A 16,149-nucleotide genomic window follows, 5' to 3' on the forward strand; every position below is an offset into this window, starting at 1 on the left:
CAGTTCAAATTCCAGCCGTTTCCAGCTGAATCGGCCGAAGGTGGTCTGAATTGCCGGGAGTAGCTACGAGGGTCGGGAATGCATGCTTTTTGGCGACCATCCGTAAAATAGAGTCTACTTTGAGATAGACATGGAATGGCGCCATTTGGGGTGACCCTCCTTGTAGCCGCTTCACGAAAACCGCATGTCTTTAGCATTCAAAAAATGAAAAACGGTTTTTCTTATTAAACAAGTTGGAACCTCGCTTTGGCAACATTGTTTGCCATCACAAGACAGAGGCATGCGCCAAATTTGGGCATATTATCACAAACTATTCATCGGATGCGGCCATATCATTGCTAGTTTGGCTTGAAAGCCATGAATCTTCGTTCATGGTAGGTCGTTTTTGAGAACACTTTTTCAAAAAAACATCAGTATTGCAAGTTTAGTATTTTTCCTAGTTGGTAGGCCACATTTGATGATGTGACGCGGAGGTATCCGATTTTTTTGATTTATTTTGAATTTTTTACGGTGTTTTCAAAACCCAGCCGATTTCGTCGCGGCGGCCGTCCATGGCTAGGGTTTGAGCCGTGCCAATCTATTGTCGATTCTGTGATGAAATGCCTACCTGTGAAGCTAAAAAGCATTTTTGGCAAAAATAACAGCCAAGCTATGGAGGACCCGCAGTTCAAATTCCATCCGTTTCCAGCTAAATCGGCCGAAGGTGGTCTGAATTGCCGGGAGTAGCTACGAGGGTCGGGAATGCATGCTTTTTGGCGACCATCCGTAAAATAGAGTCTACTTTGAGATAGACATGAAATGGCGCCGTTTGTGGTGACCCTCCTTGTAGCCGCTTCATGAAAAATGCATGTCTTTAGCATTCAAAAAATGAAAAACGGTTTTTCTTGTTAAACAATTTGGAACCTCACTTTGGCAACATTGTTTGCCATCACAAGACGGAGGCATGCGCCAATTTTGGGCATATTATCCGAAACTATTCATCGGATGCGGCCATATCATTGCTAGTTTGGCTTGAAAGCCATGAATCTTCATTCATGGTAGGTCGTTTTTGAGAACACTTTTTCAAGAAAACATCCGTATTGCAAGTTTAGAATTTTTGCTAGTTGGTAGGCCACATTTGATGATGTGACGCGGAGGCCTCCCATTTTTTTTGATTTTTTTGAATTTTTTACAGTGTTTTCAAAAACCGGCCGATTTCGTCGCGGCCGTCGGTGGCTAGGGTTTGAGCCGTGCCAATCTATTGTCGATTCTGTGATGAAATGCCTACCTGTGAAGCTAAAATAACGGGCAAGCTATGGAGGACCCGCAGTTCAAATTCCAGCCGGTTCCACTTGAATCTGCCAAAGGTGGTCTGAATTGCGGGGAGTAGCTACGAGGGTCGAGAATGCATGCTTTTCGGCGACCGTCCATAAAATATGGTCTACTTTGAGATAGACATGAAAAGGCGCCGTTTGGGGTGACCCTCCTTGTAGCCGCTTCACGAAAAACGCATGTCTTTAGCATTCAAAAAATGAAAAACGGTTTTTCTTATTAAACAAGTTGGAACCTCGCTTTGGCAACATTGTTTTCCATCACAAGATGGAGGCATGCGCCAAATTTGGGAATATTATCAGAAACTATTCATCGGATGCGGCCATATCATTGCTAGTTTGGCTTGAAAGCCATGAATCTTCGTTCATGGTAGGTCGTTTTTGAGAACACTTTTTCAAGAAAACATCCTTATTGCAAGTTTAGTATTTTTGCTAGTTGGTAGGCCACATTTGATGAAGTGACGAGGAGGTATCCCATTTTTTTGATTTTTTTTGAATTTTTTATGGTGTTTTCAAAAACCGGCCGATTGGGTCGCGGCGGCCATCCGTGGGTAGGGTTTGAGCCGTGCCAATCTGTTGTCGATTCTGTGATGAAATGCCTACCTGTGAAGCTAAAAAGCATTTTTGGCAAAAATAACAAGCAAGCTATGGACGACCCGCAGTTCAAATTCCAGCTGGTTCCAACTGCATCAGCCAAAGGTGGTCTGAATTGCCGGGAGTAGCTACGATGGTCGGGAATGCATGCTTTTTGGCGACCGTCCGTAAAATAGGGTCTACTTTGAGATAGACATGGAATGGCGCCATTTGGGGTGACCCTCCTTGTAGCCGCTTCACGAAAAACGCATGTCTTTAGCATTCAAAAAATGAAAACCGGTTTTTCTTGTTAAACAAGTTGGAACCTCACCTTGGCTACACTGTTTGCCATCACAAGATGGAGGCATGTGCCAAATTTGCGCATATAATCAGAAACTATTCATCGGATGCGGCCATATCATTGCTAGTTTGGCTTGAAAGCCATGAATCTTCGTTCATGGTAGGTCGTTTTTGAGAACACTTTTTCAAGAAAACATCCGTATTGCAAGTTTAGTATTTTTGATAGTTGGTAGGCCACATTTTATGATGTGACGCGGAGGTTTCCATTTTTTTTTTGAATTTTTTACGGTGTTTTCAAAAAGCGGCCGATATGGTCGCGGCGGTCGTTCGTGGCTAGGGTTTGAGCCGTGCCAATCTGTTGTCGATTCTGTGATGAAATGCCTACCTGTGAAGCTAAAAAGCATTTTTGGCAAAAATAACGGGCATGTTATGGAGGACCCGCAGTTCAAATTCCAGCCGGTTCTAGCTGAATCGGCCGAAGGTGGTCTGAATTGCCGGGAGTAGCTACGAGGGTCGGGAATGCATGCTTTTTGGCGACTGTCCGTAAAATAGGGTCTACTTTGAGATAGACATGGAATGGCGCCATTCGGGGTGACTCTCCTGGTAGCCGCTTCACGAAAAACGCATGTCTTTAGCATTCAAAAAATGAAAACCGGTTTTTCTTGTTAAACAAGTTGGAACCTCACTTTCGCTACACTGTTTGCCATCACAAGATGGAGGCATGTGCCAAATTTGCGCATATAATCAGAAACTATTCATCGGATGCGGCCATATCATTGCTAGTTTGGCTTGAAAGCCATGAATCTTCGTTCATGGTAGGTCATTTTTGAGAACACTTTTTCAAGAAAACATCCGTATTGCAAGTTTAGTATTTTTGCTAGTTGGTAGGCCACATTTTATGATGTGACGCGGAGGTTTCCATTTTTTTTTGAATTTTTTATGGTGTTTTCAAAAACCGGCCGATATGGTCGCGGCGGTCGTTCGTGGCTAGGGTTTGAGCCGTGCCAATCTGTTGTCGATTCTGTGATGAAATGCCTACCTGTGAAGCTCAAAAGCATTTTTGGCAAAAATAACGGGCAAGCTATGGAGGACCCGCAGTCAAATTCCAGCCGGTTCCAGCTGCATCGGCCGAAGGTGGTCTGAATTGCCGGGAGTAGCTACGAGGGTCGGGAATGCATGCTTTTTGGCAACCGTCCGTAAAATAGGGTCTACTTTGAGATAGACATGGAATGGCGCCGTTTGGGGTGACCCTCCCTGTAGCCGCTTCATGAAAAACGCATGTCTTTAGCATTCAAAAAATGAAAACCGGTTTTTCTTGTTAAACAAGTTGGAACCTCACTTTGGCTACATTGTTTGCCATCACAAGACGGAGGCATGTGGCAAATTTGCGCATATAATCAAAAACTATTCATCGGATGCGGCCATATCATTGCTAGTTTGGCTTGAAAGCCATGAATCTTCGTTCATGGTAGGTCGTTTTTGAGAACACTTTTTCAAGAAAACATCCGTATTGCAAGTTTAGTATTTTTGCTAGTTGGTAGGCCACATTTTATGATGTGACGCGGAGGTATCCCATTTTTTTGATTTTTTTTGAATTTTTTACGGTGTTTTCAAAAACCGGCCGATTTCGTCGCGGCGGTCGTCCATGGCTAGGGTTTGAGTCGTGCCAATCTGTTGTCGATTCTGTGACGAAACGCCTACCTGTGAAGCTAAAAAGCATTTTTGGCAAAAATAACAGGCAAGCTATGGAGGACCCGCAGTTCAAATTCCAGCCGGTTCCAGCTGCATCGGCCGAAGGTGGTCTGAATTGCCGGGAGTAGCTACGAGGGTCGGGAATGCATGCTTTTTGGCGACCGTCCGTAAAATAGGGTCTACTTTGAGATAGACATGGAATGGCGCCGTTTGGGGTGACCCTCCTTGTAGCCGCTTCACGAAAAACGCATGTCTTTAGCATTCAAAAAATGAAAACCGGTTTTTCTTGTTAAACAAGTTGGAACCTCACTTTGGCTACATTGTTTGCCATCACAAGACGGAGGCATGTGCCAAATTTGCGCATATAATCAGAAACTATTCATCGGATGCGGCCATATCATTGCTAGTTTGGCTTGAAAGCCATGAATCTTCGTTCATGGTAGGTCGTTTTTGAGAACACTTTTTCAAGAAAACATCCGTATTGCAAGTTTAGTATTTTTGCTAGTTGGTAGGCCACATTTTATAATATGACGCGGAGGTTTCCATTTTTTTTTGAATTTTTTACGGTGTTTTCAAAAACCGGCCGATTTGCTCGCGGCGGCCGTTCGTGGCTAGGGCTTGAGCCGTGCCAATCTGTTATCGATTCTATGATGAAATGCCTACCTGTGAAGCTCAAAAGCATTTTTGGCAAAAATAACGGGCAAGCTATGGAGGACCTACAGTTCAAATTCCAGCCGGTTCCAGCTGAATCGGCCGAAGGTGGTCTGAATTGCCGGGAGTAGCTACGAGGGTCGGGAATGCATGCTTTTTGTCGACCGTCCGTAAAATAGGGTCTACTTTGAGATAGACATGGAATGGCGCTGTTTGGGGTGACCCTCCTTGTAGCCGCTTCATGAAAAACGCATGTCTTTAGCATTCAAAAAATGAAAAACGGTTTTTCTTATTAAACAAGTTGGAACCTCGCTTTGGCAACATTGTTTTCCATCACAAGAGGGAGGCATGCGCCAAATTCGGGCATATTATCAGAAACTATTCATCAGATGCGGCCATATCATTGCTAGTTTGGCTTGAAAGACGTGAATCTTCGTTCATGGTAGGTCGTTTTTTAGAACACTTTTTCAGGAAAACGTCCGTATTGCAAGTTTAGTATTTTTGCTAGTTGGTAGGCCACATTTGATGATGTGACGCGGAGGTATCCAATTTTTTTGATTTTTTTTGAATTTTTACGGCGTTTTCAAAAACTGGCAGATTTCGTCGCGGCGGGCATCGCTGGCTAGGGTTTGAGCCGTGCCAATCTGTTGTCGATTCTGTGATGAAATGCCTACCTGTGAAGCTAAAAAGCATTTTTGACAAAAATAACGGGCAAGCTATGGAGGACCCGCAGTTCAAATTCCAGCCGGTTCCACTTGAATCGGCCGAAGGTGGTCTGAATTGCCGAGAGTAGCTACGAGGGTCGAGAATGCATGCTTTTGCGACCGTCCATAAAATATGGTCTACTTTGAGATAGACATGGAATGGCGCCGTTTGGGGTGACCCTCCTTGTAGCCGCTTCACAAAAAACGCATGTCTTTAGCATTCAAAAAATGAAAAATGGTTTTTCTTGTTAAACAAGTTGGAACCTCGCTTTGGCAACATTTTTTTCCATCACAAGATGGAGGCATGCGCCAAATTCGGGCGTATTATCAGAAACTACACATCGAATGCGGCCATATCATTGCTAGTTTGGCTTGAAAGACATGAATGTTCGTTCATGGTAGGTCGTTTTTGAGAACACTTTTTCAAGAAAACATCTGTATTGCAAGTTTAGTATTTTTGCTAGTTGGTAGGCCACATTTGATGATGTGACGCAGAGGTATCCCATTTTATTTATTTTTTTTGAATTTTTTACGGTGTTTTCAAAAACCGGCCGATTTCGTCGCGGCGGCCATCCTTGGCTAGGGTTTGAGCCGTGCCAATCTGTTGTCGATTCTATGATGAAATGCCTACCTGTGAAGCTAAAAAGCATTTTTGGCAAAAATAACAGGCAAGCTATGGAGGACCCGCAGTTCAAATTCCAGCCGGTTCCAGCTGAATCGGCCGAAGGTGGTCTGAATTGCCGGGAGTAGCTCCGAGGTTTGGGAATGTATGCTTTTTGGCGACCGTCCATAAAATAGGGTCTACTTTGAGATAGACATGGAATGGCGCCGTTTGGGGTGACCCTCCTTGTAGCCGCTGCATGAAAAACGCATGTCTTTAGCATTCAAAAAATGAAAAACGGTTTTTCTTGTTAAACAAGTTGGAACCTCCCTTTGGCAACATTGTTTGCCATCACAAGACGGAGGCATGCGCCAAATTTGCGCATATTATCAGAAACTATTCATCGGATGCGGCCATATCATTGCTAGTTTGGCTTGAAAGCCATGAATCTTCGTTCATGGTAGGTCGTTTTTGAGAACACTTTTTCAAGAAAACATCCGTATTGCAAGTTTAGTATTTTTGCTAGTTGGTAGGCCACATTTGATGACGTGACGCGGAGGTCTCCCATTTTTTGATTTATATTGAATTTTTTACGGTGTTTTCAAAAACCGGCCGATTTGGTCGCGGCGGCCGTCCGTGGCTAGGGTTTGAGCCGTGCCAATCTGTTGTCGATTCTGTGATGAAATGCCTACCTGTGAAGCTAAAAAGCATTTTTGGCAAAAATAACGGGAAAGCTATGGAGGACCCGCAATTCAAATTCCAGCCGGTTCCAGCTGAATCGGCCGAAGGTGGTCTGAATTGCCGGGAGTAGCTACGAGGGTCGGGAATGCATGCTTTTTGGCGACCGTCCATAAAATAGGGTCTACTTTGAGATAGACATGGAATGGCGCCGTTTGGGGTGACCTCCTTGTAGCCGCTTCACGAAAAACGCATGTCTTTAGCATTCAAAAATGAAAAACGGTTTTTCTTGTTAAAGAAGTGGGAACCACACTTTGGCAACATTGTTTGCCATCACAAGACGGAGGCATGCGCCAAATTTGCGCATATTATCAGAAACTATTCATCGGATGCGGCCATATCATTGCTAGTTTGGCTTTAAAGCCATGAATCTTCGTTCATGGTAGGTCGTTTTTGAGAACTCTTTTTCAAGAAAACATCCGTATTGCAAGTTTAGTATTTTTGCTAGTTGGTAGGCCACATTTGATGATGTGACGTGGAGGTCTCCCATTTTTTTGATTTTTATTGATTTTTTTACGGTGTTTTCAAAAACCGGCCGATTTGGTCGCGGCGGCCGTCCGTGGCTAGGGTTTGAGCCGTGCCAATCTGTTGTCGATTCTGTGATGAAATGCCTACCTGTGAAGCTAAAAAGCATTTTTGACAAAAATAACAGGCAAGCTATGGAGGACCCGCAGTTCAAATTCCAGCCGGTTCCACTTGAATCGGCCGAAGGTGGTCTGAATTGCCGGGAGTAGCTACGAGGGTCGAGAATGCATGCTTTTTGGCGACCGTCCATAAAATATGGTCTACTTTGAGATAGACATGAAATGGCGCCGTTTGGGGTGACCCACCTTGTAGCCGCTTCATGAAAAACGCATGTCTTTAGCATTCAAAAAATGAAAAACGGTTTTTCTTGTTAAACAAGTTGGAACCTCGCTTTGGCAACATTGTTTGCCATCACAAGATGGAGGCATGAGCCAAATTTGGGCATATGATCAGAAACTATTCATCGGATGAGGCCATATCATTGCTAGTTTGGCTTGAAAGCCATGAATCTTCGTTCATGGTATGTCGTTTTTGAGAACAATTTTTCAAGAAAACATCCTTATTGCAAGTTTAGTATTTTTGCTAGTTGGTAGGCCACATTTGATGATGTGACGTGGAGGTATCCCATTTTTTTGATTTTTTTGAATTTTTTACGGTGTTTTCAAAATCCGGCCGATTTGGTCGCGGCGGCCATCCTTGGCTAGGGTTTGAGCCGTGCCAATTTGTTGTCGATTCTGTGATGAAATGCCTACCTGTGAAGCTACAAAGCATTTTTGGCAAAAATAACAGGCAAGCTATGGAAGACCCGCAGTTCAAATTCCAGCCGGTTCCAGCTGAATCGGCCGAAGGTGGTCTGAACTGTCGGGGGTAGCTACGAGGGTCGGGAATGCATGCTTTTTGGCGACCGTCCGTAAAATAGGGTCTACTTTGAGATAGACATAGAATGGCGCCATTCGGGGTGACCCTCTTTGTAGCCGCTGCACGAAAAACGCATGTCTTTAGCATTCAAAAAAATGAAAAACGGTTTTTCTTGTTAAACAATTTGGAACCTCGCTTTGGCAACGTTGTTTTCCATCACAAGACGGAGGCATGCGCCAAATTTGGGCATATTATCAGAAACTATTCATCGGATGCGGCCATATCATTGCTAGTTTGGCTTGAAAGCCATGAATCTTCGTTCGTGGTAGGTCGTTTTTGAGAACACTTTTTCAAGAAAACATTCGTATTGCAAGTTTAGTATTTTTGCTATTTGGTAGGCCACATTTGATGATGTGGTGCGGAGGTCTCCCGTTTTTTTTGATTTATTTTGAATTTTTTTAGGGTGTTTTCAAAAACCAGCCAATTTCGTCGCGACGGCCGTCCGTGGCTAGGGTTTGAGCCCTGCCAATCTGTTGTTGATTCTGTGATGAAATGACTACCTGTGAAGCTAAAAAGCATTTTTTGGCAAAAATAATGGCAAGCTATGGAGGACCCGCAGTTCAAATTCCATACGGTTCCAGCTGAATCGGCCGAAGGTGGTCTGAATTGCCGGGAGTAGCTATGAGGGTCGGGAATGCATGCGTTTTGGCGACCGTCCGTAAAATAGGGTCTACATTGAGATAGACATGGAATGGCGCCGTTTGGGGTGATCCTCGTTGTAGCCGCTTCACGAAAAACGCATGTCTTTAGCATTCAAAAAAATGAAAAACGGTTTTTCTTGTTAAACAAGTGGGAACCACACTTTGGCAACATTGTTTGCCATCACAAGACGGAGGCATGCGCCAAATTTGCGCATATTATCAGAAACTATTCATCGGATGCGGCCATATCATTGCTAGTTTGGCTTTAAAGCCATGAATCTTCGTTCATGGTAGGTCGTTTTTGAGAACTCTTTTTCAAGAAAACATCCGTATTGCAAGTTTAGTATTTTTGCTAGTTGGTAGGCCACATTTGATGATGTGACGCGGAGGTCTCCCATTTTTTTGATTTTTATTGATTTTTTTACGGTGTTTTCAAAAACCGGCCGATTTGGTCGCGGCGGCCGTCCGTGGCTAGGGTTTGAGCCGTGCCAATCTGTTGTCGATTCTGTGATGAAATGCCTACCTGTGAAGCTAAAAAGCATTTTTGACAAAAATAACAGGCAAGCTATGGAGGACCCGCAGTTCAAATTCCAGCCGGTTCCACTTGAATCGGCCGAAGGTGGTCTGAATTGCCGGGAGTAGCTACGAGGGTCGAGAATGCATGCTTTTTGGCGACCGTCCATAAAATATGGTCTACTTTGAGATAGACATCAAATGGCGCCGTTTGGGGTGACCCACCTTGTAGCCGCTTCATGAAAAACGCATGTCTTTAGCATTCAAAAAATGAAAAACGGTTTTTCTTGTTAAACAAGTTGGAACCTCGCTTTGGCAACATTGTTTGCCATCACAAGATGGAGGCATGAGCCAAATTTGGGCATATGATCAGAAACTATTCATCGGATGCGGCCATACCATTGTTAGTTTGGCTTGAAAGCCATGAATATTCGTTCATGGTAGGTTGTTTTTGAGAACAATTTTTCAAGAAAACATCTGTATTGCAAGTTTAGTATTTTTGCTAGTTGGCAGGCCACATTTGATGATGTGACATGGAGGTCTCCCATTTTTTTGATTTTTTGAATTTTTATGGTGTTTTCAAAAACCGGCCGATTTCGTCGCGGCGGCCGTCTATGGCTAGGGTTTGAGCCATGCCAATCTGTTGTCGATTCTGTGATGAAATGCGTACCTGTGAAGCTAAAAAGCATTTTTTGCAAAAATAACGGGCAAGCTATGGAGGACCTGTAGTTCAAATACCAGCCGGTTCCTTCTGAATTGGCCGAAGGTGGTGTGAATTTCCAGGAGTAGCTACGAGGGTCGGGAATGCATGCTTTTTGGCGACTGTCCGTAAAATAGGGTCTACTTTGAGATAGACATGGAATGGCGTCGTTTGGGGTGACCCTCCTTGTAGCCGCTTCACGAAAAACGCCTGTCTTTAGCATTCAAAAAATGAAAAACGGTTTTTCTTGTTAAACAAGTTGGAACCTCGCTTTGGCAACATTGTTTGCCATCAAAAGATGGAGGCATGCGCCAAATTTGGGCATATTATCAGAAACTATTCATCGGATGCGGCCATATCATTGCTAGTTTGCCTTGAAAGCCATGAATCTTCGTTCATGGTAGGTCGTTTTTTAGAACACTTTTTCAAGAAAACATCCGTATTGCAAGTTTAGTATTTTTGCTAGTTGGTAAGCCACATTTGATGATGTGACGCGGAGGTATCCCATTTTTTTGATTTTTTTTGAATTTTTTACAGTGTTTTCAATAAATGAAAAACGGTTTTTCTTATTAAACAAGTTGGAACCTCGCTTTGGCAACATTGTTTCCCATCACAAGACGGAGGCATGCGCCAAATTTGGGCATATTATCAGAAACTATTCATCGGATGCGGCCATATCATTGCTAGTTTGGCTTGAAAGCCATGAATATTCGTTCATGGTAGGTCGTTTTTGAGAACAATTTTTCAAGAAAACACCCATATTGCAAGTTTAGTATTTTTGCTAGTTGGCAGGCCATATTTGATGATGTGATGCGGAGGTCTCCCATTTTTTTGATTTTTTGAATTTTTTATGGTGTTTTCAAAAACCGGCCGATTTCGTCGCGGCGGCCATCTGTGGATAGGGTTTGAGCCGTGCCAATCTGTTGTCGATTCTGTGATGAAATGCCTACCTGTGAAGCTAAAAAGCATTTTTGGCAAAAATAACGGGCAAGCTATGGAGGACCCGCAGTTCAAATTCCAGCCGGTTCCAACTAAATCGGCCGAAGGTGGTCTGAATTGCTAGGAGTAGCTACGAGGGTCGAGAATGCATGCTTTTTGGCGACTGTCCGTAAAATAGGGTCTACTTTGAGATCGACATGGAATGGCGCCATTTGGGGTGACCCTCCTTGTAGCCGCTTCACGAAAAGCGCATGTCTTTAGCATTTAAAAAATGAAAAACGGCCTTTCATGTTAAACAAGTTGGAACCTCGCTTTGGCAACATTGTTTGCCATCACAAGACGGAGGCATGCGCCAAATTTGGGCATATTATCAGAAACTATTCATCGGATGCGGCCATATCATTGCTAGTTTGGCTTGAAAGCCATGAATCTTCGTTCATGGTAGGTCGTTTTTGAGAACACTTTTTCTAGAAAACATCCGTATTGCAAGTTTAGTATTTTTGCTAGTTGGTAGGCCACATTTGATGATGTGACGCGGAGGTCTCCCATTTTTTTGATTTTTTTACGGTGTTTTCAAAAACCGGCCGATATCATCGTGGCGGCCGTCCGTGGCTGGGGTTGAGCCGTGCCAATCTGTTGTCGATTCTGTGATGAAATGCCTACCTGTGAAGCTAAAAAGCATTTTTGGCAAAAATAACGGCCAAGCTATGGAGGACCCGCAGTTCAAATTCTAGCCGGTTCCAGCTAAATCGGCCGAAGGTGGTCTGAATTGCCGGGAGTAGCTACGAGGGTCGGGAATGCACGCTTTTTGGAGACCATCCATAAAATAGGGTCTACTTTGAGATAGACATGAAATGGCGCCGTTTTGGGTGACCCTCCTTGTAGCCGCTTCACGAAAAACGCATGTCTTTAGCATTCAAAAAATGAAAAAAGATTTTTCTTGTTAAACAATTTGGAACCTCGCTTTGGCAACATTGTTGGCCATCACAAGACGGAGGCATGTGCCAAATTTGGGCATATTATCAGAAACTATTCATTGAATGCGGCCATATCATTGCTAGTTTGGCTTGAAAGCCATGAATATTCGTTCATGGTAGGTCGTTTTTGAGAACACTTTTTCAAGAAAACATCTGTATTGCAAGTTTAGTATTTTTGCTAGTTGGTAGGACACATTTGATGATGTGACGCGGAGGTCTCCCATTTTTTTGATTTTTTGAATTTTTTACGGTGTTTTCAAAAACCAGCCGATTTCGTCGCGGCGGCCGTCTGTGGCTAGGGTTTGAGCCGTGCCAATCTGTTGTCGATTCTGTGATGAAATGCCTACCTGTGAAGCTAAAAAGCATTTTTGGCAAAAATAACGGGCAAGCTATGGAGGAACCGCAGTTCAAATTCCAGCCGGTTCCAGCTGAATCGGCCGAAGGTGGTCTGAATTGCCGGGAGTAGCTACGAGGGTCGGGAATGCATGCTTTTTGGCGACCGTCCGTAAAATAGGGTCTACTTGGAGATAGACATGGAATGGCGCCGTTTGGGGTGACCCTCCTTGTAGCCGCTTCGCGAAAAACGCATGTCTTTAGCATTCAAAAAATTAAAAACGGTCTTTCTTGTTAAACAAGTTGGAACCTCACTTTGGCAACATTGTTTGCCATCACAAGATGGAGGCATGCGCCAAATTTGGGCATATTATCAGAAACTATTCATCGGAGTCGGCCATATCATTGCTAGTTTGGCTTGAAAGCCATGAATCTTCGTTCATGGTAGTTCGTTTTTGAGAACCCTTTTTCAAGAAAACATCTGTATTGCAAGTTTAGTATTTTTGCTAGTTGGTAGGCCACATTTGATGATGTGACGCGGAGGTCTCCCATTTTTTTGATTTTTTTGAATTTTTTACGGTGTTTTGAAAAACCGGTCAATTTCGTCGCGGCGGCCGTCCGTGGCTAGGGTTTGAGCCATGCAAACCTATTGTCAATTCTGTGATGAAATGCCTACCTTGTAGCCGCTTCATGAAAAAACACATGTCTTTAGCATTCCGAAAATGAAAAACGGTTTTTGAATTTTATTACGGTGTTTTCAAAAACCGGCGGATTTCGTAACGGCGGTCGTCTGTGGCTAGGGTTTGAGTCATGTTTTAGCATTCAAAAAATGAAACTTATATTGTTTCATACATGAGCATGCACAAAAACCCATAATTTTATCTTTCATCCACGAGCATGCATAAAAAATTTCAATTCCCATCAATTACCAAATTAAATATTCATTGATAAGAAATTGACATGTTTGGACGACACTGCCATACAGCATCCATGAGCATGCACAAAATTAAACCTTACATACTTAACATTGACATGTTCAGATTACACTAACAAGCTTAAACCTAACATGCTTAACATTCCCACTTCATTTTCTTAACATCTTCACTCCTCCTTCTTCTCCTTCATCAACCTGATGCGCTCAGAGTGGCGAATCCCAACGCGGATGTACTCCTCTACCACAATGGGCATGGTCCTGTCGCCCAGCTGTGGAATCGCCGGCGCCACTACCATCGCGAGGTCATCGCTAGGCACCACCATCGCTAGGTCAGCGTCAGGCATAACAATCGCGAGGTCGTCGTCAGCCACCACCATAGCAGGGTCGTCGTCAGCCACCACCATAGCAAGGTCGTCGTTAGCCACCACCATAGCAAGGTCGTCATCCCCGCTCTGCTCCTCTTCTTGCCCACTCTGGTCCTCGTCATCCCCTCTTTGCTCCTCGTCATCCCCGCTGCTGCTCCCATTGCATGGCCAAATGCAACAAAGTGTGAACATGGTGTTGTCGTCGTGCTGGTAGAGAAAGCCAAAAGGACACGAAGAAGAGAGGTAGAGAGCTTACTGGCATCGTCGTCCTGCTGGTAGTACATGCGGCACATGGTGTTGTCGAACATCTTCACGGTGAACGTGGCGTCGCCGTCGTAGCGGAAGACAAGGAAGTACCCGAGCTGTAGCTCATGGGCGCGGGCGAAATGCTCCCAGCCGGGCCCTAGGTACATGTGGCCTTCACCATCGAACACCACCAACACGTCCCACAGCCTATGAAGCCCGCTGCCGGCCTCCAGCAGCTTCACTTTGTGGGGCTCACGGCCGACGAGCATCTTCGCAAACTTGTCAGGCAGCCTCTGCAGCGAGGGTCAAGCAGTGGTTAATTGTGGCAATGAAGCACTAGACAGCAGAGTGATGATAAAGAAATGAGTGATGATAAACATACCTGCCTACTGCAAGATTTCTCAATTACGATCTCGAAGAACTCGAAACCTTCCAAGCCAGCCATCTCACTTATCTGAAAAGCAGCATTGTAAATTAAACAAGAACATCAATAGCATAATAAACTAACACTAAAACAAGCACATCAACATCAACAGCAACAGCAACATCATCAGGTGACCACCAACAGCAACAACACTAAAATCTACTATAAATTGACTAGAACACAGCAATATAAATTGAACAGAACCATATCTATTATAAATGGACCAATAGTGTACAACAAAACAACAGTTTCAATATTAAAATAGAAAGAAGTCTCAGGTTTATCAAGCATAGCAAAACAACAGTGTGACTGAAGAAAATTATAGCAGGAAATACTTCATGCATCATCAATAGATTATGATCATTTGAGCTAACATGATCACATTGCATGATGCACACATATGCAAACTTCTATGAATATAACATCAAAACAGAAAAAACAAGAGACCAAGAAAATCTTAGCAGTGCAATCACCTAGATAGAATTGTATTTGTACACATCAGAACATAAGCACCAACATAGCAGTGCTTAGCATGATCACGTTGTATTTGTACACCTACATAGCAGTGCTTAGCCACTCGGGCAAGACATTACAAAAAGAAAAACAAATTAGAACACACTAGTGTCTCACTGCCTCATAATGCTCATACTTGCTGCATATCAAATGGCACAGAACATTCTACAGCTCATACCAAGTGTCTCATACATCTGTACTTATCTAATTCCTTAACTGAATCCTTAACTGAATACTTGACAAGAACCCTTAACTGAATAATCCTTGACAACATACTTCCCACTCTTATCAAAAGGCACAAAGCATACTTGATAGCATAATCCTTAACTGAATCAATGCCCACTAATAAAACACTAATATAATCCAACCCTAATCTAATCTAATGCAGTCCCAATCAAACCCTAACCAAATCAAACCCTAATCTAATCCAATCCCTATCTAATCTAATCCAATCTAGGTGATGGCAAGAACCCTAATCTAACCAGTAGCAGAAAACTAATCCAACCAGGAAGGAGAGAGAGAGGAAGGATTCATACCTCGAGAGAGAGAGAGGAAGGAGTCGGCGGCAGTGGGAGAGGAAGGAGTCGGCAGCGGTGGGAGAGGAAGGAGCCGGTGGCGGTGGGGAGGCCGGCGGTGGGAGAGGAAGGAGTCGGCAGCGGTGGGAGAGGAAGGAGGCGGTGGCGGTGGGGAGGCCGGCGGTGGGAGAGGAAGGAGCCGGCAGCGGTGGGCGGCGCCGTCAATGGAGAGGAGGAGCGGGTCGAGTGGTGAGGAGAAGTGGGGAAAAGAGAGGGAGCGGGTCCACTTATCAGCGAGTTTGGTGTTTGCTACGTGACTGGTTTGATATATTAAAAAGGGTGGGCATAGATTACAAAACCAACAGCCTCTTCCTAGCCCAGTGGTCAAAACACAGTGAAATAAGCGCACGGTCGTTGGTTCGAGCCCCTGCACGCGCATATTTTTTTGGCCATGCGCATATTTTTGGTAGCTTGGGTACAATAGCAAAATGGCCAACTTGTCAGCGAGTGGGTCGAGTGGCCCACTTGTCAGTGAGGTGTGTGCTTGATACTTGACTAGTTTGATATATTCAAAAAGGTTGGCATAGAGTGGAAGACTAATAGCCCAGTCCTAGCGCAGTGGTAGAAACATAGTGAAACGAGCGCACGGTCGTGGGTTCGAGTCCCCACTGGCGCATATTTTTTTGCTCACAATGAAATCTGTTCAGTTGAAGCAAAATTCAGTTAAAATAGCATCTTCAGTTCTGACCAAAATTCAGTTAAAATAGCATCTACAAGACAACATTCTATCCAAAACAACTACAAGATGATCACAACAACTACTAAATGATCACAACAACTACAAGACAACATTCTGACCAAAACTTGAACTAAAGATGTTCAAAAAATCTTCTGTATGATCATTTTGCAATCTTTTGCATTACAAGACAACATTTTAATAGCAAGCATAACAGCTACAATAACATCTCAATTTAGTTCAAAACAGCAAGCATAACATCTCAATTTTGCTGCTGGAATCTTAAAGCACTGTGAATCAG

At 43.9% G+C, this 16,149-nt stretch overlaps 1 protein-coding gene across 1 annotated transcript; it reads right to left on the reverse strand.

Annotated features, from left to right (window-relative positions):
* Window positions 1-13,040: 13,040 nt before the first annotated feature.
* Window positions 13,041-15,354, reverse strand: LOC125555573 (B3 domain-containing protein Os03g0212300-like). Its single transcript, XM_048718507.1, has 4 exons — window positions 15,134-15,354; window positions 14,043-14,114; window positions 13,671-13,953; window positions 13,041-13,565 (listed from the first exon to the last, which is right to left on the reverse strand). The coding sequence occupies exons 2-4, from the start codon at window positions 14,103-14,105 to the stop codon at window positions 13,375-13,377; spliced, it is 537 nt and encodes a 178-aa protein (XP_048574464.1). The 5' UTR covers window positions 14,106-14,114; window positions 15,134-15,354; the 3' UTR covers window positions 13,041-13,374.
* Window positions 15,355-16,149: the final 795 nt, after the last annotated feature.

This window comes from Triticum urartu, chromosome 1 (assembly GCF_003073215.2).
Source record: "Triticum urartu cultivar G1812 chromosome 1, Tu2.1, whole genome shotgun sequence".
Classification (NCBI taxonomy): Eukaryota; Viridiplantae; Streptophyta; class Magnoliopsida; order Poales; family Poaceae; genus Triticum; species Triticum urartu.

Excerpts from the sequence above, each read along its gene's own strand:
- LOC125555573 (XM_048718507.1), bottom strand. The coding sequence starts at position 14,105 with ATGGCTGGCTTGGAAGGTTTCGAGTTCTTCGAGATCGTAATTGAGAAA. Across the intron at positions 13,954-14,042 it reads AGAAATCTTGCAGTAGGCAG|AGGCTGCCTGACAAGTTTGC; the intron begins GTATGTTTATCA and ends CCCTCGCTGCAG. Across the intron at positions 13,566-13,670 it reads CCAGCAGGACGACGATGCCA|CAGCGGGGATGACGAGGAGC; the intron begins GTAAGCTCTCTA and ends CAATGGGAGCAG.